This window comes from Natator depressus, chromosome 10 (genome assembly GCF_965152275.1).
Source record: "Natator depressus isolate rNatDep1 chromosome 10, rNatDep2.hap1, whole genome shotgun sequence".
In the NCBI taxonomy this organism is placed as follows: domain Eukaryota; kingdom Metazoa; phylum Chordata; order Testudines; family Cheloniidae; genus Natator; species Natator depressus.
In genome coordinates this window covers 19,393,185-19,418,582 of record NC_134243.1, presented here as the reverse complement: position 1 = coordinate 19,418,582, position 25,398 = coordinate 19,393,185, and the positions used below count along the sequence as shown (strand labels likewise).

The following is a 25,398-nucleotide window of genomic DNA, read 5'->3' as shown; positions in this document are numbered from 1 at the left end:
TTCTGAAAGGTTAACTCATTCCATGCCACCATCCCTCTGAATTATTTCTCCAGCAAATTTTCAACTCCATTGCAGAAAGGCAACAAGGGGTGCCAGCTTTGTGCAGCATAACTTTGTCTAATGTGCCACATAAGACACAATGCCTTGATTATACCACAGCTGCTTAGGACTCAAAGAAATGCATCTTCTTCCAGATACCATTTTACAGAGGAGAGAGAATTACCTTTGATGTTGCTCCATCTAGACTGGACTTCTTGGTAGAACATGACAGTCTGAAAATTGAGGTAAGGGGTTAATTTCAGATATTTACAGAGAAAAACTTCCCTGTAGAGTTATACCTATAACAACTGAATTTGTTTTAGTAGAAAGCAGATTTGTTCCACCAGAGTTTTCTTCCTAATGATCAGTGTTAAGCAAATTCCTAATGCATGTTTGGGTAGGTAGCAAACTGTAGAGCATGTAATCTGATAATGGGGGAGGATCAGGCACATTTCGTGTCCCAACGCTCTGACATGGCGCTTTGACACTTGAGGCTGGTTTTAAAGAAAAAAGCAAAATTGGGAAAATAATCCTACAGATCAGTGAACTTGTTCTCTCCCTTTTGCAACTGCACAGTAACCATTTAAATTGGTTATGTGAGCTCCTTAGATGGTAAACTCTTTGGGCAGGGACTGTCATTTTGTTCGGTGTTTGTACAGAGCCTAGCGTAGTGAGTCCTGCTCCATGACTTAGAGGCACTACACTAGTAAAAGAATGAACTGAAAACCATCCTGCTCCTGCAGCTGTTGATATAAGTTGCTTTGATTTTGATCTGAATTTAGGTAGCAAACACATCAGAGAGATTTAGTTCTAAAAGTGAAAATACGTTTTTCTTTCTAAATTTCCTGTGTTAAAAACAATCTGTTCTGTATGTCCTAACTACAAATGTACAGCCAAATACTGTTATATGGTGGATACAAATGTTAAACTATTTTTTTTTTTCCTCCCCAACAGCCTGTTTTCCATGTAATGGGCTTCTCGGTCACAGGCAGAGTATTGAATGGCCCTGAAGGAGAAGGTGTTGCTGATGCTGTTGTGACACTGAATGACCAAATTAAAGGTGCACAGTGATCTTGACCTGTGGTGCTATGGGGAAGTCTAAGCTATGGGAATAGGGCCTGAGATTGAACTAAAGACTAGAGGGCAATAACATACTTTCATTGTGGTTTATTTGGCAAGTTAAAGGGATTTTCAGTCGCTGGATTAATTTTCCATTTGCGGTCTGTTGTTATCGTATTGTTTTGCTTTTTTAAAGCTTTGTCACAGTTTCTCTTGTGACACTTGCCAAATCAAGGACAGAGCTGTAAGACATAGAAACAAAAGCTGTGTTAGTAAGAAACCCTTTAACTATTTCTTGCCACACAATGCTCGTTAAAAGTAACCTGGAGCTTTGAAGGCCATTTCAGAATTTTTTATTAATGCGGACAAGAAAATACACTTTACACACCTTTTCCTCACTGTCTTGTCTTTTTGTTACAGTAAAAACAAAAGCTGATGGCTCTTTCCGCTTCGAAAACATAACAACAGGCACATACACCATTCATGCACAGAAAGAGCACCTCTTCTTTGATACCATTATAGTGAAAATTGCACCGAACACACCACAGCTGGCTGACATCATAGCAACAGGGTGAGTACGATGTTAAGGGTAGAAATGTGAATCGATTAAAAAAAAAAAAAAAAACCAAAAACAACCCAAACCTTTAATAGACAGGTTTAGATTTTCAAAGTTTTGAGTGCATGATCTGTAGTACCAGAGGCATAGATACTGCTTAGCATTGTGCGAACAATGAGCTGTTGTAACCAAAGAGAAATGTGTTCAGTGTTTAGTTTTGGGAAATGCTTATCTTATTATGGGATGGTGCAGTTCAATTTAAAACATACATGTTAGGCAGTAACTGCATGGTGACTCCATTAAGAATAAAGTTGATTATACAGTAACTTGCATTAATGCTACTGGATTCTCTTGTGGTAACTAAGAGGAGTGCACTGCACTGAACATCTGTCTCTCCAACTTAGTGATATTTCTTTTTTAATGGGGTTTGAATGCACATGTTTTACATGGGATCTGTGTGTTCAGGCTAATGGATGGCAATCTCATTTGTAGATTCAGTGTGTGTGGTCAGATCTCGGTAACTCGCTTCCCTGACACAATCAAACAGTTCAATAAATACAAGATAATCATGATGCCACAAGACAAGGACAAAGCATCTTTGGTTACAACAGAGACTGACCCTCATGGAGCGTTTTGTTTTAAGGCAAAATCGGGTACATACAGCATCCAGGTGAGAGCAAGCTTCAGTTTCTCCTTTTCCAGTGAAAAGCCGGGTTATTTTCTAGACACTAAAATATTGATTTTTTTGGGATGTTTTACTTTGTGTTTAAGAAGCTGAAAAGGTGTCTTCTCCAGTCCTTTTATCCCCTTTACACTGGGCAAAACAATGTTTGCTGTATTCTAATGGAGTTGAAGTTCCTGTGCTCCTTTTTGCTTACAGCTGGTAAAAGTAGGAGACCAGACTACACAGGATGCATGTTGTTTTTTATCTGTCTTTGGTTTGAAATCCTGTCTGCCACTCCTTCTTGTCCTATTATATTGCCGTGTGAGTGAGACTTGTCAGACAGCTTGTTGCGTCTGCCTCTTCCTGCTCTCTATGGCCTTCTCTATGCTGGTGATGGTGTGTAGGGTATGTGTAGCTACGTGCAGCAGCGAAAGGCTCTGGCAGCAGGGAAGCAGTGGGGAAAGGCTCCAGCAGCTCCCTGATTTCACTTTGACAGGGAAAGGCTTCAGCAGCAGGACACAACACTGCTAAATATAGTGGTTTAGCTGTGAGAGGCACTGCTTGGGTGTGCAGAGAGCTGTGTAGGGTACATATCCTAAGGTTTTGGTACGGCTTTACTTGCCGAAGCAGTACCTCACTGTCTACACTGCTATTTATACCTGTACTGGGGGAGAGCAGTGTATGTACTCTACACACCAGCATAAGTGTAGACATAGCCTAAGCATCTGCTTGCAACTAAGGCGCAACTAAGGCTGACACACACGGTGATTCCCTTCCAGCTGAGAGCTCGGGAACTTGCAGCTGTTTCCCACTGGAAAAGGATTAGGAAACATGCTATAAGGAGATGGTTGGAGACTCATAGATACAGGCTGCCGTGGTCCTCACAGAGTTGACACTTACCAAAGTGGTGGTTCCTGTCAGTTGCCACTTGTGGGATTGGCAGGTCATCAGGACTGAACTGTTGGGAGGGTTCCTGGCGCACAGGTATTCCAGACGCTTTTAGGAGGCAGCTAGACTGGATAGTGTAAGAAAGAGGAAGCTTTCTTCCATGCGTTTTCCCCAGGATATGACCTCCCTTTCTCTTATCTGTGTCTCTGTGGAGCTGTATATTTGTCGTAGTGACCAGATAATCCTGAAAAGCAAATGTACCGAAGGGCAAGTTCTGTTTTCTCTGAGATGTACGGTACATTTCCAGTCACTAACCCCTGAAAAATGAATTGTGTGCATTACAATTACTGTAGCATTTAAATAAAAGCCTCTGGTGCTGTGATGTACCCTACAGGTAATCGTTCCGGAGGCTGAAAGCAGAGCAGGACTTGCTTTGAAACCCAAAATGTTCCCTGTGACTGTTGCAGACAGGCCAGTGATGGATGTGACCTTTTCTCAATTTCTAGCATCAGTTTCGGGGAAAATCTCCTGTTTGGGTAAGACCTGCCTTGAAAGTAAAAGCATGGGTGGTGACTTTTTAGCAGCATGCATGGTCAGTGTGATATCCCTGCACCTGAGCAGAACATGAGCATTGTTGTAATCAGTACTAGTTACCAATCTGCAGGCAGGGCTAACCCAGGTAAATGCTGACTTCTTACTGTTTGGCGCCAGGGGGTGCTTCGTGTTGTGCAAAACACTGATGGAGATGATCTCTGCTCTGAAGACCTTACAGTCCAATAAGACTCCTCTTTGATGGGCCATTGGGGTGTCTTGCATTAGTAAAGTTTCGTATGTACTTAAGTGTGTGCAGGATCAGGGGCTCTTTGTCTGTGTCCTGTACTGCACCAAACACACTGCCAGCACTAATTAGTTTATCTTTTACCTTCTGTAGCCCCACCAGTTGATAGATGATAATAAGTCTTGATTGCAGGTGCGTATCTTTCCGGTGCAGGGATAGTGTATTGAATGTAAATGCTGCCACAAGAACAAACTTCACAAATAGTTACTTGTGCACATGAGTGTTTGTAGGCCTAAGCCACCGACAAGCGTACTTACAGAGTACACTTATTAGACTATGTCCCTGTTCCTCCCAGCGAGGTCCCTCAAGCTGCACATGGTGTCCTGAGGTTCCCCTTAAATCCCCCTCTCCTCCCCTCTTCCCCTCCATCCCCCCAACTTCAGCAACTTCATCAGAAAGGACTGGGGTCAGAACTCTGTGGAATTGGTCATAGTTGCACCTAAATTGTTCCCCGTGGGCCTTCCCCAGGGACTGAGCATTCTGTCTTGGCAGTGTTTCTAGGCCCTGCAACTTGTGTATAGAGGCTGAACCCAGGAGTCTAATCTGGGCCTCTGCTTGTCAGCTCCCAGTAGATCAAAAGCTGGTCCCCAAGAATATATTGTGGTTTAATGAACTAAAACTCTCTCAAAAATACAGCAAAGATCTGGTAAATGAGTGCCCAAGAAATAATCCCCTTAAAAGATTAATTTCCTGAAGTTATAGTGCTCAGGAAGTGAAAAACGGGTTTGGTTTGCAAACTAGAAGTCATTATAATTCCTTTGTCTGTCTTGCTTGTTTTCACAGACTCCTGTGGTGATCTGATGGTGGCTCTGCAGTCTGTGAGCCGCCAGGGAGAAAAGCGCAACCTCCAGCTCTCTGCAAAGATGGACTCTGTGGCTTTCACATTTGAGAATGTGCTACCTGGCAAATACAAAAGTAGGGATTAGAGAGAATTTCTCAATACGCTAGTTCAGTAACTAAATTTGTAACTGTAATCTGCTTCCTTTCCTTAAACTGGCTCTAGTCCTTAAACTGGCTGTACTACAGTATTTGCCTCACAAGTCAGATATACGATGTTTGAGAGCACAAATATTACAAATAAATATCCTCAACTTTTCTTGCCGTTTTTATCCAACCCTGAAATCAATCTACAATCAAAGACCCATGGGCTCTGGGAATTATACATGCAGGTCTGGATCTTTAGCTGGTGTAAATCAAAGGGCCATTGACTTAAATGTAGCTATGCCAAAACTGATAGCATTGATCAGGCCCTAATTCTTCCACCTGTCACTCTCCCAGCTCCTGTAGTGATTGAGTGACTATCATTAACAGTGTTTTAGAAACCCTTACCAGGCCACCGTAAAATGTTTGCTCTCTGATATTTCCCTCTTAAACCGGGCACTGAAACGTAGTCTTATAAGGAGAGATTTTCAAAGGATCGCAGCTCCTCTAGGCACCTTTCACAGTATCACACCCACAATGAGATCAGGACATTGGAACAGCTTGGAGGTTTTGCTGTTCTGTTTTTCAGCTGCAAAATGTGCTTGGATTAGCAGTGATGCTGCATGGCTATGTGCTGCTGGTTAGGTTGCCCCAAACCTATTGTCACATCTCTGGGCAAGTTTTTGTTGGGGAGCAGAGTCATATGAGACATCCATGCAACAAGGACAACCTTTGTTCCCACCATTATAAATCACAAAGAGTTTCTCTGTCGTGCATGTTTTCTAGTAAGCATTGTACATGAAGACTGGTGCTGGAAGAATAAATCTTTGGAGTTGGAAGTTCTGGAGGAAGATGTGTCTGGAATAGAATTCAGGCAGACTGGGTATATGCTGAGGTGTTCTCTTTCCCATGCAATTACACTGGTATGTACGTGACACATTCTCTTACGTTTTCTTACAAACACAGTTTAACACAGTCTGACGTGTATGCAGTTTGGAATCTCTGCAGTTATTCTCCTGTTTGAAAGCTCTGTCCAACACATTTCACAGGTGTTAGAGTATTAGGTAGACTTGTGTGAGGGTCACTGTGGAAAGTGGAAGCCCTCTGCCCTTTGCAAATAGCAGCAGCTGAGGTCTGCGTTAACCCATTCTCTTTTGATCACCGATCTGCAAGCACACTATCAGAGAGCTTGGGTTTCAGTGGGGAGCGAACCGATCAAGGCTTTTGCAAAGTGGGTGGTAAAGTTTTCCCAAAAAGTACACCATGGTCCTATGGCTAGAGCGGCCACATTTCGGAGGTTCTAGGGACTCTAGCATATGGTTACTTTGACTTGGGTCTGTGCACTTCAGTGTGGATGCCAGATCCCTAGGTTTGAGCATGAGTTAGAAAAGGCTTAATGTAGGGTTAAAATACAATGTAGATGATGCTCAAGTCCAGGGTTCCCTAACCATGGGTCCACTGACTTGAGTCCCACTAACCCTGGGTTTACATTGTAGTGTAGACATACCCATAGTTGCAGCGCAGGAATGGGAGTCAGGAGATCTGAGTTCTGTTCCCAGCTATGCTACTGACTTCATATGTGACAATGGCAAATGATCTCTCTTCCTGTCACTGCCCCTCTCCCCGGGATTGTAAAGTAAGGACGATATTTAATTCACAAGAGTATTTAGGTTTAGAGCTCTTTGAGATTTGCCTCACAGCATTTGTAAAGGGCTTAGAGATCTTTGGTTGGAAACTGTTGTAAAAGTGCTATAATTAGTATTTGCCATGTAAATACTGTTGTGTTGGTACCTGCTGATAATCTTTTGTACTGGGGTCCCTCATTCAGGAATTTTACCAGGATGGAAATGGACCAGAGAATGTTGGTGTTTATAACCTGTCCAAAGGAGTTAACCGATTCTGTCTTTCAAAGCCAGGTAGCTTCTTAATAATGTTGATTTTAAAACATTGCTGGAAGTTTAACTTTTTTTTAAGGTAACTAATCTTCTGGGGTCTCTCAAATCTCTGAGGGGTGTTTGCTGTAGTCCTGTTCATATAGAAATACATTGTAAGGCTGATGAAGTCTCTCATACTATTTAGTTCTTCAGTTAGGGGTAGTGTATTCTTCACAAACAAATTGAGGTCAGAAACTTTCATTGAATTGGATCAGAAGCACTGATCTTTGACCATTTACATTTAGCAGGCTAAAGGTTCATATATTTTGTTCATAACTGGGCTTTCCCTTACTAGAATGTGACATCACAAATCCCATAGGTCTCATCGCAATCCAGGGTTCCTTCTGGGATAGGTTTGAAATAGAAGATACCAAAGATTTTTCAAAGCAGAAAAAGGAACTTCAGAAAGTTTGATTTAAAGCTTTTTTGTGCTGAATGCCCTGATAGCCTGATTAGTAGGGACATCAACACACAGCTCTGGGTTTAACTCCTTGTTGGGCCTTCAGTTATCTTATTGATACTGCAGTGGTCAGTAACCAGTTGGAGACTGGTCACCTTAATGGGTTACAAGTAACCCTGTTCAGTTTGTGTCCACACAAGTATCACAACAGAATGTGCATGTCCCCACCTGCCATGCTGCCTAATTTTGTTTGTATCAGTGTAGTCTGGGAAAATCTGGGAACTAGCCCATAGTGCCTCTCTAGTGACTGATATTCAAGTGAGATAAAACAATTTGTTAGTGCCCACAGAAGAGGTTGCACTGATTTAACTAACTGCTTCAAATGGTGCAATTTTGGCTATAAGCTGTCCTTAGAATTCTGCTGAATATTAACATAAAAAACTTCAGTCTTTTCAGTGCTTCTGTCTTTGACTCTTCAGGTGTGTATGAAGTGACCCCACGTTCCTGTCACCGGTTTGAGCACGAGTACTACACTTATGACACGTAAGAACAAATGTTACCCAATGTATTTGACATGTATCTTCCATAATACGCTTTCAAGATGCTTTCCTCACCAGGGACTTTCATCAAATCAAGCTTAAAATGTTGACAGAGAGTCATTTTAACCAGTAGAGGGAGTCCTTATCACAACAATGTTAGAAAGAGGCGAGAGACATTCATGTTCATTAGATATGGCCAAAAACTTGCCTCATCCATATTTTAAAACTAGTAAGCTTTCAAAATGTTTTTGTCATTTTAAACTGATATTTTTTACAGCTTTGTTTCTCTGAATAATGATTTTTTTTTCTTTGTAACAAACATCAAAATGGCTTTTTACATAGAACATTGATCACTTGTCAGGATTGGCATGCAAAAGATTTGTAACAAAGTGCATGAGAAGATGAATTGCACTCTGTGTAACTACCCATAGTGTTGTGACTAAATTCCAGCCGTGGTAGTTACATTCTACCTCCATTGCTTTTGCCTGCTGTCTTTATTGAATAAAGTATTCACCTTAAACTGCTGTTGTGTAGTGGTGAGCTACCTGAGCTGATTGTGCCTGGCTGGTGGGTGGAGTAGTTTTACTGTTGTATTCCACCTCGCATCCAGAGATACTAACCAAGAGCGGGACTCCATTGTGCGAACGCATAGCGGGAGACCTTGGTCCCAAGAGCATACAGTTGACATAGACGAGACAGACAAAGATTGGAAGGAGGAGCAGAGGCCCAAAGTGAGGCAGTGACTTGCCCAAGGTTATAGAACAGATCAGTGACAGCACTGTGAATAGACTTCCAGACTAGTGTCCTATTAGCTAGATCACACTGCCTTTCCTATATTAACTTGTATTTCTAAGTTTGTAAAGTGCATGGGACTTTTGGGGGAAAATTCAGCTAAATGAGATGCTTTTGTTTCAGTTTTTTAAAAGGGGGAGATACTTAGTTCACCTCTTTGCTGCTTTGATTTTCAGGTCTTCTCCCACTATTCTGACACTCACTGCAGTTCGACACCATGTCCTGGGAACAATAACAACAGATAAACTGATGGAGGTGACTGTTACGATTAAGTAAGAACAAAGAAATCTTGGGGTAAAAAAAGGACATCTATTGCATAAAGTTTTATTCAGCTTTTTAATACTGTATTCTCTAGCACAGCAGTGTGACTGACTGCTTCTTGAGTGATCCCACTTTTAGCCACAGAATTCTTGAGTGGCAGGTCGTGCTGTGTGCTTGGGATTCTCTATGGATGTATAAGTGTTTCTTGATGATTGTTTTGAACGTTATCTCCTTTTAGCCCCATTTATACTTATTTGTACCAGGGTTAAAAAAAACCTGGATTATGTTTTTCCAAGAATTCATATTTTTAGTGACTTGCCCCTTAGCTGGAATCTAAAGGGGAATTGACATATTAGCCTGTTCTGAACTCTCTAATCCTGGGATCTGTTTTTCTCTTTTAATACTTCAAAGAGAGAGTCTTCTGTTTTAGAGGCCTGTTACTGATGTAAAGAGGGCTATAAAAAGAGAACCATGCAGAGTGATTACACACTAATGTGCCCATTTATGTTCAGCTAAACACACAGCGCACAAGGGAGCACTGATTTGTGAACACTGGTAATTGTTTGAGGTGCCAGATCTGGCTGGATGAGGCTGCTAATGATCAGAGCTTTACTAGAGCTTTGCTGATATTCACATGTTCTAGATTGGGGTTCTTAGGCTTTCTTATAGTATCTTAACAGAGAGTGCTTTTCCCTGCAGGGCCCCACCTCTCTGGTGTATAACAAGGCTGTGGCAGCTATAGCAACTACTAACATGGAAAAGTAACAGCAAAGAATTGTTAGCTTTTAAAATACAGTTCTTAGCAGCCACAAACAAGGAGATACAATACCATGCAACCAGCCAGCTTGTCACAGACCACCAGCAAGTGCTCTGCAGACTGCTGCTGGTCCACAGAACACGTCTGCTCTAGTCTGTTCCAAGCTTTCTGGCGAAAGTGCCTTTTATGAAATGAAGGAAAACATGTTCCAGATCTTAAAAGGACAGTTCTTATGTTAAAAACCATCTCTTTGTTTTAACAATTCCTACTTCCTGGGATCTGAAGCATGAGCAAGACTACTATAATGGAACTAAATGTAAAAGAAGGAATTGACTTTTCACAGTTATGGTTCGCTTTTTCCTATGTACATTTTCTTCAGCTTGGAAAATAAAAGTAGACTAGCCAGCTCAGCTTTCAGGTTCGAGCTCATTTTCCCCGAGGGAATGATCATATAGTGCTGTGTCTAGTTTTAAAGCACCACCATATGCACCCAGAATGCTGTACAAATGTTAATGCTACAGTGTTTGGGATTCAGATGCTGCAGGGGATTGTATTGTTTAAATATATAGTGCACGCATATATTGTCTGAATAGAAACGTTTCTATTGATCGTAATTTCTGCCAAGTTTGTTTTCACAACTTGAACTAGGGGCCAAACCTGACTTGAAACGTTGTTTATGAAGACTAGTTACTTGAAGTTATTGGAGCATAACGACGAAGTGGGTATTCACCCACGAAAGCTTATACTCCAATACGTCTGTTAGTCTATAAAGTGCCACAGGACTCTTTGCTGCTTTTATAGATCCAGACTAACATGGCTACCCCTCTGATACTGGAAGTTACTGTCCTTCAGCATCAGCATTTGGTCCCCTTGATTTTAGTTTTGTAGCTATTTTGCCCATGCACGCTTTGTACCTCTAAGCAGGGCTCTCACTAAGGTTTTTAAAGTTTCAGAGCACTGGCAAATGAAATATGAGCTCTCACAGGCTTGCATTTATTCTGTGTAACTGAGCTGCTATGGTCAAGTAGCTTCAAAATGTGAAGCCTCAATCTTTCCCCATTCTAGAGTAAACCAGGCAATTTTTCTCTAGGCCAAGTTGGTGGTAGGCTTTCTGTGTCTTCTGTGAACATGCATGTCTAGGACTAGCTGGCTGGTATGCGGGAGGGAAGTTGGTTCTGCTTTTGAAGTTGCTTTAGTTTTGCTTGCACTTGGAATAGGTAGGAGCATCAAAAAAGGATGGATAAAGAAAATGAGGGAACTGGAGAGATTTGAGCAATATGGAACAAGGAGAGAGGCGTTTGTCATTGCAGACGTAACAAGCACGTGGCCTCAATTCCAAAGAGACTGTTTCGTTTTTCTATTTCCACTTTCAGGTCTTCAATTGACAGTGAACCTGACTTAGTTCTAGGACCCCTCAAGTCACTGCAAGAGTTGCGTAGAGAGCAACAGCTGGCAGAAATTGAGGCTCGCAGACAGGAGAGAGAAAAGAAGGGTCTGGAAGAGGAAGGAACAAAGCCACCAGTACAAGAAATGGTGGAGGAACTTCAAGGGCCATTCTCATATGAATTTTCATATTGGGCAAGGTACTATGGCGCACAGATGAGCAGCACCATTTTCTTGGTACTATTGTCTAATGTTATCCAACTTGCATCCTCCCACACTGTGTATGCACCACTGTCATCTGGGTGGAACGTGTCCAAGCTACTTAAGTGCCTGTGGTAATGTTCTGTGGCTGCAGCCTAAAGAGGAATTTGTACGACAGTGTCGGAGTTTAATAGCTTACTGTTAGTTGATTTTTCTAAAGTCTCTTGATGGGCATTATAATCACTAGGCAGTGTTATGAGAGCTGCTAATTTTGGTCTTGTTTGAGTTGTCTAGGTCTGGAGAGAAAATCACTGTGACACCTTCATCAAAAGAGCTGCTTTTCTATCCACCCTCTGTGGAATCAATTGTCAGTGGAGGTAAATATGTGTAGTATAGTAAAAAATGTACAGGGGATAGCCAGGTCACGTTCCCACAGACCGATTTATAAACTGTTGTTCTAGGGTTGTTCTGGCATTACGTAGCCCCTTTCAATTGCAGCACAGTTTCTGTATGGCCTAATTTCACTTACTGAACATTGAAAATGTTAGTGTTTGAGCTACCGGTTCATAAAGAGAGATGGTTTTCCTTCAGGAGTCCTTGTTCCTACCCACTAGGCGCTATAACAATATCAATAATAATAAATTGAAAAAAATGGGTGCAAGATGTGTTGTAAGGTAGGGTTACTAAAGCAATAGCTGAATGGCCAGGTCTTTTTCTTTCATTATACAGATGAGGAGAGAATACATCTGTAGTGGAATGGACTTTAGCTTTTGATCGTGACTAGATCTATCAATTAGCTATTGATTTTTATTCTGTCTCTATTTTTTCTTTCATCTTACAGTTCAACTGGCAAATCTCAGTTTCTGTTGCCAGAGATTGTTTGTAATGAATTAATAAAAAATAGTCCTCATGAAACAAATCTGTTTATAATATCATTGGCATCTAAAGGTAGTTTGTAGTACAGTTACAAATTATCTGCCTAGGCCCAATATGCCATGGGTTCTTAGGTGAATAGCTTCTGATATTCGATACCTCCAAGAAAGTGTTGGACTGCCTGTGTCTCTCATACACATTTGAATGCTGTCGCAGGCTGCACTGTTTTTGATTCTTGCGCACAAATGGGTTTAGACTTTTTTTTCCAGATGATGTTGTTCTTAATGTGGCATGAGGTGTCTCCCTCCCTCATGCTGCCTCCTCCCCACCTCCCCCAAACAATAAATGCTTGCCAAGCTTTGAAATACTAAAGTCACTTGTGGGTGTATTATGGCCCTTTGATTCCTCTCCAAGTCTGTATAATACACAGTGCTTTATCTAAGAGTTAATCTAGTAAATCTAGAACTTCAGAGTTGGGTACATGTGGGTTAAGTTTTGAAATTCAGTTGACTGATTTGAGCGTGGGCAATGTTAATGGATTCTAAGGCCAGAAGGGACCTTGACGATCATCTGGTTTGACCCCCTGCACAACTCAGGCCAAAGAACCTCAGGCAGTGACTTCTGTTGATGTTGAGATATTGCTGTTACTGTCTGTTTTCTTTCCTTTCCAAGAAAGCTGCCCTGGGAAACTGATAGAGATTCATGGAAAGGCAGGCTTATTTTTGGAAGGGCAGATTCATCCTGAGTTGGAAGGCGTTGAGATTATCATTGGTGAAAGGGGAGTGACTTCACCCCTCATCACAGTTTTCACTGATGACAGAGGTGCCTATAGGTAAATAGCACAATTGTTTGTGTCTTTTGGGTTGTCCTAGCTTGAATGCTGTAGGGACTATAAAATTGAAACTGTGTGTGTGTACTATTTGAATGCTTCTTGGTAGTTTTTTTTTTTTTCTTTTTAACTGGTTCTTGTTTCCTTTTTACTTGCAGTGTTGGCCCACTCCACAGTGACTTAGAATATACCATTACTGCACAGAAAGAAGGGTTTGTTTTGACTGAAGTAGAGGGAACAGTTGGGGACTTTAAAGCTTTTGCTCTTGCTGGAGTGACTTTTGAGGTAATGTTCTTCACGCTTCAAGTTCCTTACAAGAGAGTATGCAGTCAGAGCCTCGAGACCAAAAAACCCAAATGCAGATGCAGAGAAATAATTGTGGGGTATGGGCAGATTTTGCCCTGGGATGATTTTGGTGTCACTAATCAGTGGAACAAATCTCCCTGGTGGACTGACTTGCCATGCCGAAATTATATTGCATGTATTACAGTGAAGGTGTTAGAATCGCTTACAAAATACTGGCTTTGTGTGTTTTCCTAATTTAGGCCATTGTTTTCATAACTACTTTGATACTGTCAGTAATTTCCTGATGGTGTTAATGCCTTATGAAGTAAATTGCAGAGTTCAGTAGCATTGCTAATGTTCATTGATCACTGCTGCTTTTTAAAAACAGATTAAAGCTGAAGATGACCAGCCTCTTGCTGGAGTTCTCTTATCCCTTAGTGGAGGGGTGTTCCGGTCTAACCTCCTTACCCAGGACAATGGCGTGCTGACCTTTTCCAACCTGGTAATGTTCATGCAGTTACAATTTTCTCTATTGTGGATGTGTATCTGTATGTCTGTGTTCAGTCGCACCTTGCCCTCCAAAATGGAGATGTTAGCAATACCCCTCAATACTGGGAGCCCATATTCTCTCTCCACTTGTCTTACCCATCCATGATAGACATGAGTCTCCCAGCAAGTGGTGAGTTACAATTTTATAAGCAACACCCCAAATTTCAGTGAGTGGAATGGGAGAAAACTAACCAGGAAAGACTGTGTTTCTTGATTCCTACTATGACCCTCCCCACATAGCAGGCAGACTAGGCTGGCCTGCAGTTCTAGATGCAGCTTGTAAACACAAAACAACCACATTAGTTTGTAATACTCTTGGATTCTTTGAGGATGGAATCCAGTTAGAGTATTGTCCACACCAGTATTTACACCATGGGTGGGCAAACTTTTTGGCCTGAGGGCCACATCGGGGAATAGAAATTGTATGGCAGGCCAAGAATGCTCACAGAATGGGGGTTGGGGTGCCGGAGGGGGTGAAGGCTCTGGTTGGGGGCATTGGCTCTGGGGTGGGGCTGAGGATGAGGAGTTTGGGGTGTAGGAGGGTGCTTCAAGCTGGGATCGAGGGGTTTGGAGAGCGGGAGGGGGATCAGGGCTGGGGGTTGCGGCTGGGGGAGAGGCTCAAGGGGTGCAGGCTCCGAGCGGCGCTTACCTCAAGCGGCTCCCGGAAGCAGTGGCATGTCCCTTCTCCGAGGAGGCGCAGCTAGGCTGCTCTGCACGCTGCCCCATCTGCAGGCACCGCCCCTGCAGCTCCCATTGGAGCATGTAGGATCTGGAGCGGGGACATGCTGCGGCTTCCGGGAGCTGTGTGGTGCGGCCCCGACCCTGCGCCCTGGCTGGAGCACCGGAGCAGGGCAAGCCCCAGATCCCACTCCCGAGCAGGAGCTTGTGGGCTGGATCCAGCTCGTGGGCCATAGTTTGCGCCCCCCTGATTTACACACATGAGCCATGTTTTCTCCCATAAATCTCTTTTTTTCCTGGTCACTCACCTGTTGCTGAGGTCTTGTAATAAAGGTGACACTGCAGTTCCGTCTCACTTTGTATTTCACACTCTTTTCCAGCAGAGCTGCATTGGTTTATGGTCCCATATGTTCCCTGTTCTTCTCAAGTGCTTCTCACGTTTTTCTTTTTTTTTTCTGAAAAGACAGCATGGCATGTGGCTATTGGGGGGAAACCTTACCCTATATAGCATGGAACTCTTCAGAAAATGCAATTGGTAGGAGCCAAGTGAATTATTATGGGTATATTAATGGCATTAAACTGAAATTGTTTGATGCCTCTTTGCAGAGCCCAGGGCAGTATTACTTTAAACCTATGATGAAAGAGTTCCGCTTTGAACCGTCATCTCAAATGATTGAAGTGCAGGAGGGACAGAATCTTAAAATCACAATAACGGGTCACAGAACAGCTTACAGGTGAGTAGAGCTGAGATACCTTATTGTCCCGCTTAGCTTGTGTACCCAGAACTGCTCCCAGGTCTGCATGGATGGTCATGAAGCCAAACTTTCACATTTTCTCCTGACGTACCTCTATACCAGTTGCTTATGGGGGCTTTTCAAGGTAGAACTTAACTTCCTCACACTGTGCATCATAAAAGCAGTTTTCATTTAAAAATGCATACTACATGGATGTGGTTTCATGATTGAATGAGCATGGGTTGAAGCATTTCTAGGAAGGGCATTGCTTTGAAAGAGTTTTGGCAATTGCACTGCGTCGGGTTTGCACCACAGCCAGTGGGAGACAGAGATTTGTCCGCTAAACCATTTCCTTTTAAGATGTGATTCCCATCAAGAAGCTTGGAACCAGCCCAAGTAAATGATACAACAGATACACTATTTCCTTTGGATCTTTGTAATAGTGAAGTGTCTTAATGTGTGTGTCAGCAGCAGCAGCCCCACACTTGTAGTAATGGATCCACCTTTTCCACCCCTAGCTGCTATGGTACAGTTTCTTCTTTAAATGGGGAACCTGAACAAGGAGTTTCAGTAGAAGCTGTGGGGCAGAAAGAGTGTAATATCTATGGAGAAGACACAGTAACAGACGAAGAGGGTAAATTCAGACTTCGTGGACTTCTGGTAAGGATTGTAATACATCCAGCATTGTTTGCTTTTATAGTGTTATGTGTGTGAACAGAATTATAAAATGCATTTTATAGTTAGTCACAGCTTAGTATTTCCCCATCACAGTTGCCTGATCAGTCTCCCTTGGTCCTGTCTGTGGTAGGAGACATGGAGGTATAGTAACTGTTAACTCTAGTAAAAGAGAAATGTTCGTTAGTGTACATCCTACAGAACTTTCTGTCCGTATCCTGTGGGGGCCTTGGGAGAATCCTTTTGCACTTCCCTTGTTCAGCTAGAATAACACACAGTATGTGTGATATATCTGATGGGTATGACTATACACATGAATAGTACTAGTATTCTAGGCAAAGAGAGTGTTTACTTTCTTATCTGAAATTATTACCACAGTAACATATCTGTCTTATCAGGCTGTTGTTCATGCATATTTTAGATACAGTAAACAGTTCTGGATGAAGACCTGAAAGCAGAATTTTTGGACTAGCATGTCTAGGATCAGCTGTAGAATACTGGATCATAAACAGAAGCCTTGCTTCCTGTATTTTGTCATGCTTTGCACAGCTCAAGGTGTGCTGTCCTTACTTCATTGATGGCAGCTTAAATTAACCTGACGTAATTATGCTTTTCAAAAGTCCAAATTGCAGAGTGTTTGTTGAATATAGACAGGGACTATTTGATCTGTTTTTAAATCTTGTCTAATGCATTTTCTTTGTAAGTAAAATGTTGCACAGCAGACAGTTCCTTCTAATAAACCAATGGAAGTAAAGTCCTGGACCTTTAAAACTTCTCTTGTCTCTGCAGGAAGGGAGCCTCTCTTTTTAGATAGTGTTATTCAGTGACATTTTTATTGCAGGGCAGGAGAAACTTTCAGTGATTAGGGCTGCATCCATTTATGGTGGTGAATTATGAACTGAAATGTGCTCAACTTTTTAAAGCCCTTTGAGTATCTCAGTTCTGTTAATGATAAAGGTTCTAACATAACTGAACAATGGGATTTGTCTGAATTTTGTTTTTTTAGCCTGGTTGTGTGTATCATGTCCAGCTCAAAGCTGAAGGCAACGATCATATTGAAAGAGCCTTACCACAGCATCGTGCAGTTGAGGTAATTTCTTCTGGCATCTTTTTAAACCTGAACCTTTTATTAAAAGGCATCAGAGTTGCTGGTTGTCTCTGCTAGGTTTCATTTAATGTTGGATATTTCAGTGGGGGGCTAGATTCTTACCCTACTGAGGTGCATTTGAAAATACCAATAGGGGCCTATCTGCATTTTTAGGCACCGCATTAACTTTGAAATTCTGGCCCTAGACCTGAATTTTAAGATGGCACATTGACTCAAACTGAGGCAGTCAGCAGGGGATTATATTCAAGAGAACACGGTTTATAACCAGAAATAAAAACAAGGTAACATAAATACAAATAGGAGTACTTGTGGCACCTTAGAGACTAACAAATTTATTTGAGCATAAGCTTTCGTGAGCTACAGCTCACTTCATCGGATGTACTCCTTTTCTTTTTGCGAATACAGACTAACCCGGCCGCTACTCTGAAATAAATACAAATAGTACCTGAAGTTCATCACCTCCATCCCTGAAGTTAAATGCACCCCTATGACTTTGGATGTGGAGTCCAGCCTTCCCAAAGGGCTCTCTCCCCTCTGAATCCATTGTAACCAAACTGTAGTCCTTCCTTTCCCCAGAGCATCTGTATAAGGAAATAAACAAAAGGTTGATCTTGGCTCATTAGGGATCAGGTAGGTCACTTGCACTTGGTCACTATAATAGGTCATATTAGAATAACAACAGTGCCGGGAGAATTCTTCGATAGCTCTGCACACTGATCTGGAATCCTGGGTCTGTCCTTGCTTGCACTTTAAGAAAGTTCAGATCTCTATATGAGCTGTACACATCTTGAGTCTGTTTTGGTATTTGGCATGTCCTCCATCAGTGGAGTAGCTGAGTGGACTCTGTTTTAAACCATAGGGTTCAAACAAGGTACCCTCACCAAATCCATGTCTTCATGCTGGATATTGGCACCAAAGCTTAAACTAAATGAAGCCCCAATAGGAACCAAGTTTGAAATAAGTGATCTTCAGTCACCAAGTACCTGAGTCTAGGGAATTAACACAGGACATTGTTTCTGGATTTTCTTTACCATAGACAATGAAACATTAGCTAGCAACTCTGAAGGATTTTGTTTCTTAGCATGTGCAAGTCTTTAAATTATTTATTGTATGCTTATATTTTACACTTAATTACACATGGTAGATATCTTTTCTGTTTTCGTTTGTTTATGTGGTCCAAATCATGAAGTCCTCATGCAGGCAAAATTACCAGTTCAGCTCTGTAGATCTTCATAAAATTTAATAAAAACCTCCTGAACTTAAAACTTATCAGATTTCATGAATATTCCTCCATTGTTAAAGATTCAGATTAGTTGCCTCTCATTTATCTCTTGACATCCAGCAAAGGTTAATTAGCCTGCCATTAGTTGTTTAAAATCTTTATGTGGAGATGGTCATTACTCAAGCTAAAACGGTTGCCTGACCAGGCTTTCCTTCACTGCAGCAAAAGAAAGGAGCAGAATTCTTTAAGCATTTGCACTCTTCATGCTAATTGTGCCTGCTCCTTAGGTGGGAGGGAAGAGGCCACCCAAGTTACAGACAACAAATCAGTGCTAGTGTGCTGTGAATGATAGCCAATGTACACCAATTTGTCCTACTCTCATCTTAGCTAGCATGCTATTTCCTTCCTGCTGGAGAAGAGCTCTGGGTTCTGTCTTTCAAACGTATAAGACCCTCCAGATTCCGCCTACTCATGATATAGCTAGTTTTGAGGTCTACCACCCCTTGACCAGTGTCCCTTTTTGATATGGAAAACCAGAAGCACCCGTTCTACACACAACCACTTTTTTTAATTGAGGTTATTTAGAAAAATATTTTTGTCTCACATCAATCAGAATCTGGTGTTAAAAGCACATAGTATTTAAATTTTAACTCTGCTGGAAAGGCCTGGTGGAGAGGTCATGTCCAGTCTTGCTTTGCTGCCGCCCCCCCCCCCCCCCAAAGAGGTTAGACTGTTTCAAGGATGGTGGTCTTACAATTTAGCCTACATGTTCTATACTTCTCTATGCTGGTCCTAGTTTAGTAATGCAGTGCTTGTTACCATGGCACCAAGCAGCCTTATGCTGATAATGCATGGCCCGGTATTTATAAATGAGCATGCTGTGCTCAAGCAATGGAGAAAAACCAGTTGTGATTGGAAACAGATTTCAAGTTTCCATGGGACTATGATAGTAGGAAAACCAATGTTTGTTTCAAATTCTGAGCAGCATCTGTGTTCTGTTAATTTTCCCTCCTAGCAATGTAAATGTTCCAGTATTTGTATATTGTAGGTTGGTAACAGTGACATCGATGATGTGAATATTATAGCATTCCGACAAATTAACCAATTTGATTTAAGTGGAAATGTGATCACATCTTCAGAGTATCTCTCTACTTTATGGGTAAGTGTAAAGCCAGCCCTTTGATCTTACTCCAGCGTATTTTCCTTCAACTCCAAGATAACTATGTCTTAGGTCGCTAGCAATTGGTCAGTAGCCAGACTATAAATTAGTAGTGACTCTCCAACTACTTACTAAAGGTGAATTTGCATTCTAGTTAAAGTTGAGATTTCAGTGACTGGAGACACTGAAAGTAAAGTGCTCTTAATGGTACTGTCCAGAGCTAAGGAGTAGTGATCTCTTTTGGACTGGCCCAGTGGCTCTCTGATCTAATGGTTTGCTCTTCCATTGGGAGAGCCTCTCTGTAAAGAGAGTAGAACGTTAGAATTGAGATCTGCTATCTGGATCAGAGAACTGGATTTGACCCTAAAACAGCTGTGCTGCTGGAAGTCTTGACAGATGGTTTTATTAGGGAAAAGAGATCACATGAATGAAAACTTATTGTAAGAATATGCACAGATAAGAATACAGTTGTGTATAGCAGTATAGGAAATGAGTAGCATGGCTGAAATTTTTAAACTCGGGTGCCTGAAGTTAGGTGCTGAAATAATTTGGTCTCATTTTCAGAGGAGGAGCTGAGCCACTCACATTCACATTAGCTTCAGTGGGAGATGGGGGGTTACAGGCATCTGAAAACCAGGCCAAATTGTTTCAGTGCCTGAGTATAGGATTTAATGCTGTGTTCCCCAGCCTCAAACAGTTGCTTTATTTGGACTGTTAATGGCAATCGGGAAAATATTAAAGGCAAGATATAGGGTTACAAATAGATTGTCTCCTTCTCCCTTCAGTTACCAAGACCTTAGTTTGAGGTCATTGGCTTTTACCTGAAACCTCAGAAGCACCAAATGCACAGAACAGGAGTAAAGGAAAAATGCCTTGCTCTATGGCTGTGTGTGTGAATGATTCTCTGCTCTTTCAGGGGAATTCATAACCTACAAGTTAGTCTGGGTGACTAAGGCAGCTTATTCTAGAATGAAATATATTTTCAAGTTTTTAAGCCTGCACGTATGTTCTGTTGTTAGTTTTGATCTTACACCCTTTGATTCTTGCATGCATCCTGCAGGTGTGGGTGACTATAGCTCTTGTATTTTAATGCAGAGGTTTTTATCCTGGAGAGAGATGCATTCAGGATTGGCATAAACACAAGTCAGAGGTTTTGTGACCTCAGTTTAGCCTGTTGTGGATGCATAAGCTGACAGAACAGCTGGCAATCGCTGCTCTGGTTGGAGTCAAATCTCAGAGATAAAGGGCGGAATTGATGAGAATTAGCTGTCCTGCATCTGAAAGGACTGTACATGTCCCTTCCAACTGCCTGGTCAATGGAAAAGGAAGAGGTTGTGTTTGAGCATGCAAAATTCATTAAACTGTAAGGGGAAATATAGAAAACAAATTACCGTGAAGGTGCAGAAGTAGTTTTTATAAAAATATATAAAATCCAAAGCCCTAGTAGGTACTTAGGAGCAGATGAGTTTTTACAAGCCTAGAGATCTCAGGTTACAAGATACCAAGCCAGTTTGTGGGATTTTAAACTTCCGTAGTTTGACAGTGCCAGGTGTTCTAAATTGCCGGGTTGCCTTCAGCATTTTCTTTTAAAATCTGTGCACTGTACTTTGAAGTGCTGTTCTCCCTTAATACAGGCGACGTCTACAATATTTATCACAGTACACCCTCGTAACTGCCTTTCTCTTCTGCTTTTTCCCCCTCTCCCAGGTGAAGCTTTACAAAAGTGAAAATCTTGACAACCCAATTCAAACAGTCTCCTTAGGCCAGTCCCTATTTTTCCATTTCCCACCACTGCTCCGGGATGGAGAGGTAATATTACTGATTAATTATTGGTTTTATTCATTTCCGTTTTTTGTAAAGATGTTAGCGTTATTTCCCAAGTGCTTGTGGCACAAATGTGATCTGTGCTTGTGCTGGAGCAAAAGGTGCCTCGGAAGGCTTGCTGCTTGTTAAACTGACTCTTACATTTGAATCTTCTCCTGGCTGTGAACCTGATATTTTCTACTGGAGCTGGCAGTTGATTTTATTTTTTACACCCAGAATTATGTGGTGCTCTTGGATTCCACACTGTCCAAATCCCAGTATGATTACACCCTACCGCAAGTTTCGTTCACGGCCACTGGATACCACAAACACATCACTTTGGTCTTCAGTCCCACTGTAAGTATCTAGTGTTCTAACTTTTTCATTTCCAAAGTTGAACTTGAGGTATTGTGCCTGGGTATTGCAGCTTGTACGCTTCTCTAGACTTCCATTGAAGCCTATGGCAAGACTTCCATTAATTTCGTTGTCTCCCGTGGAAGTCTTGCCATTGATTTCAGTGCAAGTTGGATCTGGTGCACAGAGGAACATGCATACTTATGAGGCCTCAAATGATAAGTGACCTAATACTTGTCATATAAGCTGCCATACCTAGCGCCTATGTAGTAAGTGATGGCAGTGGCATGAAAGAGTTGCAGCCATGACACTGTAATTCAGATCTGCTAACGGCTGAAATGTGTTGGGGTTTAAAAGGGAAAGAAGTTGCCGTAGTAATTCCACAGTGAATCTTAGCCGGGTAAGGAGTGCCACTTAGGAGAGTCCTTAGTTATCACTGGTAAAGAATGTGACTTGGAACCAAGACTGTCGGTTAAAGCGGGGGGATTCTCCAAACTAACATGGAGTAAAACTCCCTCCCTCCTGGGGGGGAGGTCTTAAAATGTATGGTCATGCTCTGCCTCTGCCAGTGTAGTCATGTTTTCTGTGTGTGGTACTTAAATTGATGGTTTCTTTTCTGCTTCAGTGTACATCTAGACCCCAGTGGAATAGGAGGGAAACATGAAATGACAGTTTGGGGTGAAGGATGCAGGTTGCCTGAATGCTCCTCTGGTAGTGTAGTTGTTGTAGAATAGTCCATGCGACTGGCGATATTTAGGTATTGTAAATCACAGTGTACCTTGTTAAAAGCAGTGTAGTGACTCACCTTAACGCATGAGCTTTAAAAACAAACTCCCCAGCTAACAGGTGAGCTGCGCTGAATGAAGATTGCTTCTACACTGGAGGACATAGTCCTCCTACAATGTCACTTGAACGGGAATTGGTCACATAGTAAGTGGTGAACAACTCTATTGTCAATCCAGTTTTTAGTCATTTAAAGTTGAGAGATTTAATAGGTAAAACAGCAAGAAACTTTCTGAAAACCAGTGGTCATTGTGGTTTGCAGAGAAAGTTGCCTGAACAAGATATTCCCCAAGGATCCTACATTGCATTGCCTCTGACACTGCTCCTGCTGTTAGCTGGTTACAACCACGATAAGGTAGGAAATGTTCTGTTTTTTACTATTCTAATACTCCCCAGACCATTTTGTACTGCGTTGCGTAAAATGGGGGTACACTGATGTGGATGTCTCGATAGAAGTAAGAAAACAGAGTTAAATGTCAGTCAACAAAAGAAACAAAATGCTTTAGAGTTTCTTAAATACCTGCATATTTAATTTTAGTGCTAGTGTTTTAGTCCCTGTGCTGCTTCTGTGTTTTGGTCAGCTGGTCTCATGATAGTCCTGGAAAAACAATGCCAAATAACCAATCACAGCTGTCCTTGATGTAAGTTTATTGTACTTCCTTCATAGTGACCCAAACCTCTCTTCTCTTTGGGATCAGAACACCAATGCTGTTACATGTTTTGCTTGTTGGAATTCAAAGTAGACATTAATTATTTAATTTCAACTAGACAGAAACAATATTTGAGCATTTAAGATTTCCAGGAGGTTTGGATTAGACCCTTTCCCACTCAGCATTTACCATGGTCCGGTCTTTGAACCTATTGCACAAAGGGCATGTCTACAATTTGTTTGTAAAAATGCTTGGCTGAGAATTACTACAGTGTTATAATTCTAAATGCATATACCATCATAATTATATCCTGCTTCCCCTTTCTTTCCCAGCTTATTCCCTTGCTGTTACAGCTGACAAGTCGACTGCAAGGAGTGCGGGCGCTTGGACAGACAGGTTCAGACATGGGTGGCCCAGAGGATGCAAAGAGACAAGCGAAAAAACAGAAAACAAGACGGACGTGAGGTGAAAGGAATGATTGCATGAAGTGACACTTCTGTCAGGTTGGAGCCCAAGGAGTTTGAGAAGCATGGCCACGAAACCATATTTTTGATGAATCTGTGGACTTCATTGACTTGAAATTTTTATTATACTATGTGAGCCCTTTGTCAGTCACTACATGTTGGCTGTAAATTTTCTATGGCATCTACAGATTGTCTTGTTTTAAAATAATGAATTGAATGGCTCTGTTGTCACTCTGAGCAGTTCTTCCATGCCGAAGACCTTTTTTGTCTCCTTATTGGAAGCCTCCTGGTGGTCTAAAAATGTAACAAATTAATCTTCACAGATAACTTTGAAGGGACAGTTCTAATAAAAATGGTTTTGATTTACCTCTCAGCCTTTATTATTGGGAGGGGACGGGGGGTGTCAGCTTCCTTATCTTTCCACCCAGCCACTTAATTCTATTAGATCAGCTATTTGGGAGTTCTGTTAAATCAACAGCTCCATGAAATATGAAGTTTATATGGATCTGTATGAACTGGAGAACTATATCTTGGGTGTGTAAATAGCTCAAAAACTCAATTTAAGGTTAGCTGTCATTTGCACAGCAGTGTAATCAATGCTTGCCCAGTGAGTAAATTATCTTTAGTTAAATGTCAAATATTTGCCTGGCAAAGATGAAGACAGTGCTTGGCTTGATGACTCGTGTTAATATCTGATATATATGCCCATGTTCCCACTGCAAAAGTTGTGTAAATCTCAAGTTTATGTACATAATATACCCAGGGTTGTGAGTTCAATCTGTGCCAAAAATCTGGGGCAAAAATTGGGGATTGGTCCTGCTTTGAGCAGGGGGTTGGACTAGATGACCATCTGAGGTCCCTTCCAACCCAGCTATTCTATGATAACATCTATGATAATGTGAACTGTGTAGACCTCCAATTTTTCATGAAGTGGATGCAGCAAGTTATACCTTCCTTCCTGAAGCTAAAATGCATCATAACTGCAATATGCATGGCCTATGGTCCTGCCTTTTCTGAAACTCTCATGCCACATGTGACTGTTTTGCCAGCTGGAAGGCTGCCTTTAAGTTGTTGTTGTTTTATTTATTTATTTATTTATTTAAATTAGAAGAAATTTGAACTGTTGGAATTCTCAGACAAATGCAGTCCTAGTAAAATAGAGCACAATAATTAACTCCTACTTCTTGATGACTCTCTCTTCTGATTCTTGTTTGAAGTGGGCAGTTAGGCATATAGAGTTTAAATGTTAACGGGGCTTTTTACTGACAATTACCATAAAGGTTTAGAGCTTTTGAAAGATGCACATAACAATTTCTTAATTGTGCACTGACATTGATGCTGCCAGTGAGTGGCGATGTTCCTCTTTACAGGACTTGAAAGAAAGTTAGGTTACATTAAACATTTAAACCCAAAAGACATTACCATTGTCAGAAGAAGAGATCTGGATGCTAAAGGTTTCATGATAGTTTTGTGAATACTTTTTACATTAGTGTGGGCCGAAGTAATTAAAGTTCAGTACATTCAGTGAACATTCTCCGTCAGCTACTGTCATTGCAGCACACACACAACCTCTCCTTTGGAGAGAACCTTTGTTAAGAATATAAAATGAAGAATGTTGGGAATGCGATGGGAAAGTGGTTTACAGCATTTGAATTTTTGGGATGCATTTGCAATAAATTATGCTCTATTTATTGACCTCTTACTTTATATTGCCATGATGAAATATAGATATCCTTTGTTTTCCTATATAATTTATTCTAAAAGCAAGCTTGAATTGTTAACATTTTGATTTTTGTTTTTAGTGTAGTAAATATTAACTTATGAAAGGCTGGTCTGGGGAGGACAAAGATGCAGATTTAAAAAATACCCGAGGGAAGTTTAAATGTTCTAATTTTGGTCTTGTGGAATTTACTGATGGATTGACATTTTAAGTAGTATCCACTTGCCTCAGCCAAATAGCTCCTATCTTAGGGTAAATCTACACGTGTGATTGAAAATGT

General features: G+C 41.4%; 1 protein-coding gene across 1 annotated transcript in view; it reads left to right on the top strand.

Moving 5' to 3' along the window:
* Positions 1 to 23,749, top strand: part of NOMO2 (NODAL modulator 2) — a 31,590-nt gene extending 7,841 nt beyond the window's left edge. The window contains exons 9-31 of the mRNA XM_074965392.1: positions 195 to 284; positions 994 to 1,099; positions 1,519 to 1,669; positions 2,147 to 2,324; positions 3,601 to 3,742; positions 4,828 to 4,959; positions 5,752 to 5,888; positions 6,794 to 6,881; positions 7,779 to 7,842; positions 8,807 to 8,902; positions 11,022 to 11,231; positions 11,527 to 11,609; positions 12,778 to 12,937; positions 13,093 to 13,219; positions 13,608 to 13,721; positions 15,053 to 15,180; positions 15,699 to 15,840; positions 16,862 to 16,945; positions 19,234 to 19,344; positions 21,052 to 21,153; positions 21,385 to 21,504; positions 22,547 to 22,639; positions 23,267 to 23,749. Coding sequence (XP_074821493.1) covers positions 195 to 284; positions 994 to 1,099; positions 1,519 to 1,669; positions 2,147 to 2,324; positions 3,601 to 3,742; positions 4,828 to 4,959; positions 5,752 to 5,888; positions 6,794 to 6,881; positions 7,779 to 7,842; positions 8,807 to 8,902; positions 11,022 to 11,231; positions 11,527 to 11,609; positions 12,778 to 12,937; positions 13,093 to 13,219; positions 13,608 to 13,721; positions 15,053 to 15,180; positions 15,699 to 15,840; positions 16,862 to 16,945; positions 19,234 to 19,344; positions 21,052 to 21,153; positions 21,385 to 21,504; positions 22,547 to 22,639; positions 23,267 to 23,398 — 2,790 coding nt within the window. The 3' untranslated portion in view covers positions 23,399 to 23,749. The remainder of the gene's footprint in view (positions 1 to 194; positions 285 to 993; positions 1,100 to 1,518; positions 1,670 to 2,146; positions 2,325 to 3,600; positions 3,743 to 4,827; positions 4,960 to 5,751; positions 5,889 to 6,793; positions 6,882 to 7,778; positions 7,843 to 8,806; positions 8,903 to 11,021; positions 11,232 to 11,526; positions 11,610 to 12,777; positions 12,938 to 13,092; positions 13,220 to 13,607; positions 13,722 to 15,052; positions 15,181 to 15,698; positions 15,841 to 16,861; positions 16,946 to 19,233; positions 19,345 to 21,051; positions 21,154 to 21,384; positions 21,505 to 22,546; positions 22,640 to 23,266) is intronic.
* The last annotated feature ends 1,649 nt before the right edge of the window (positions 23,750 to 25,398 follow it).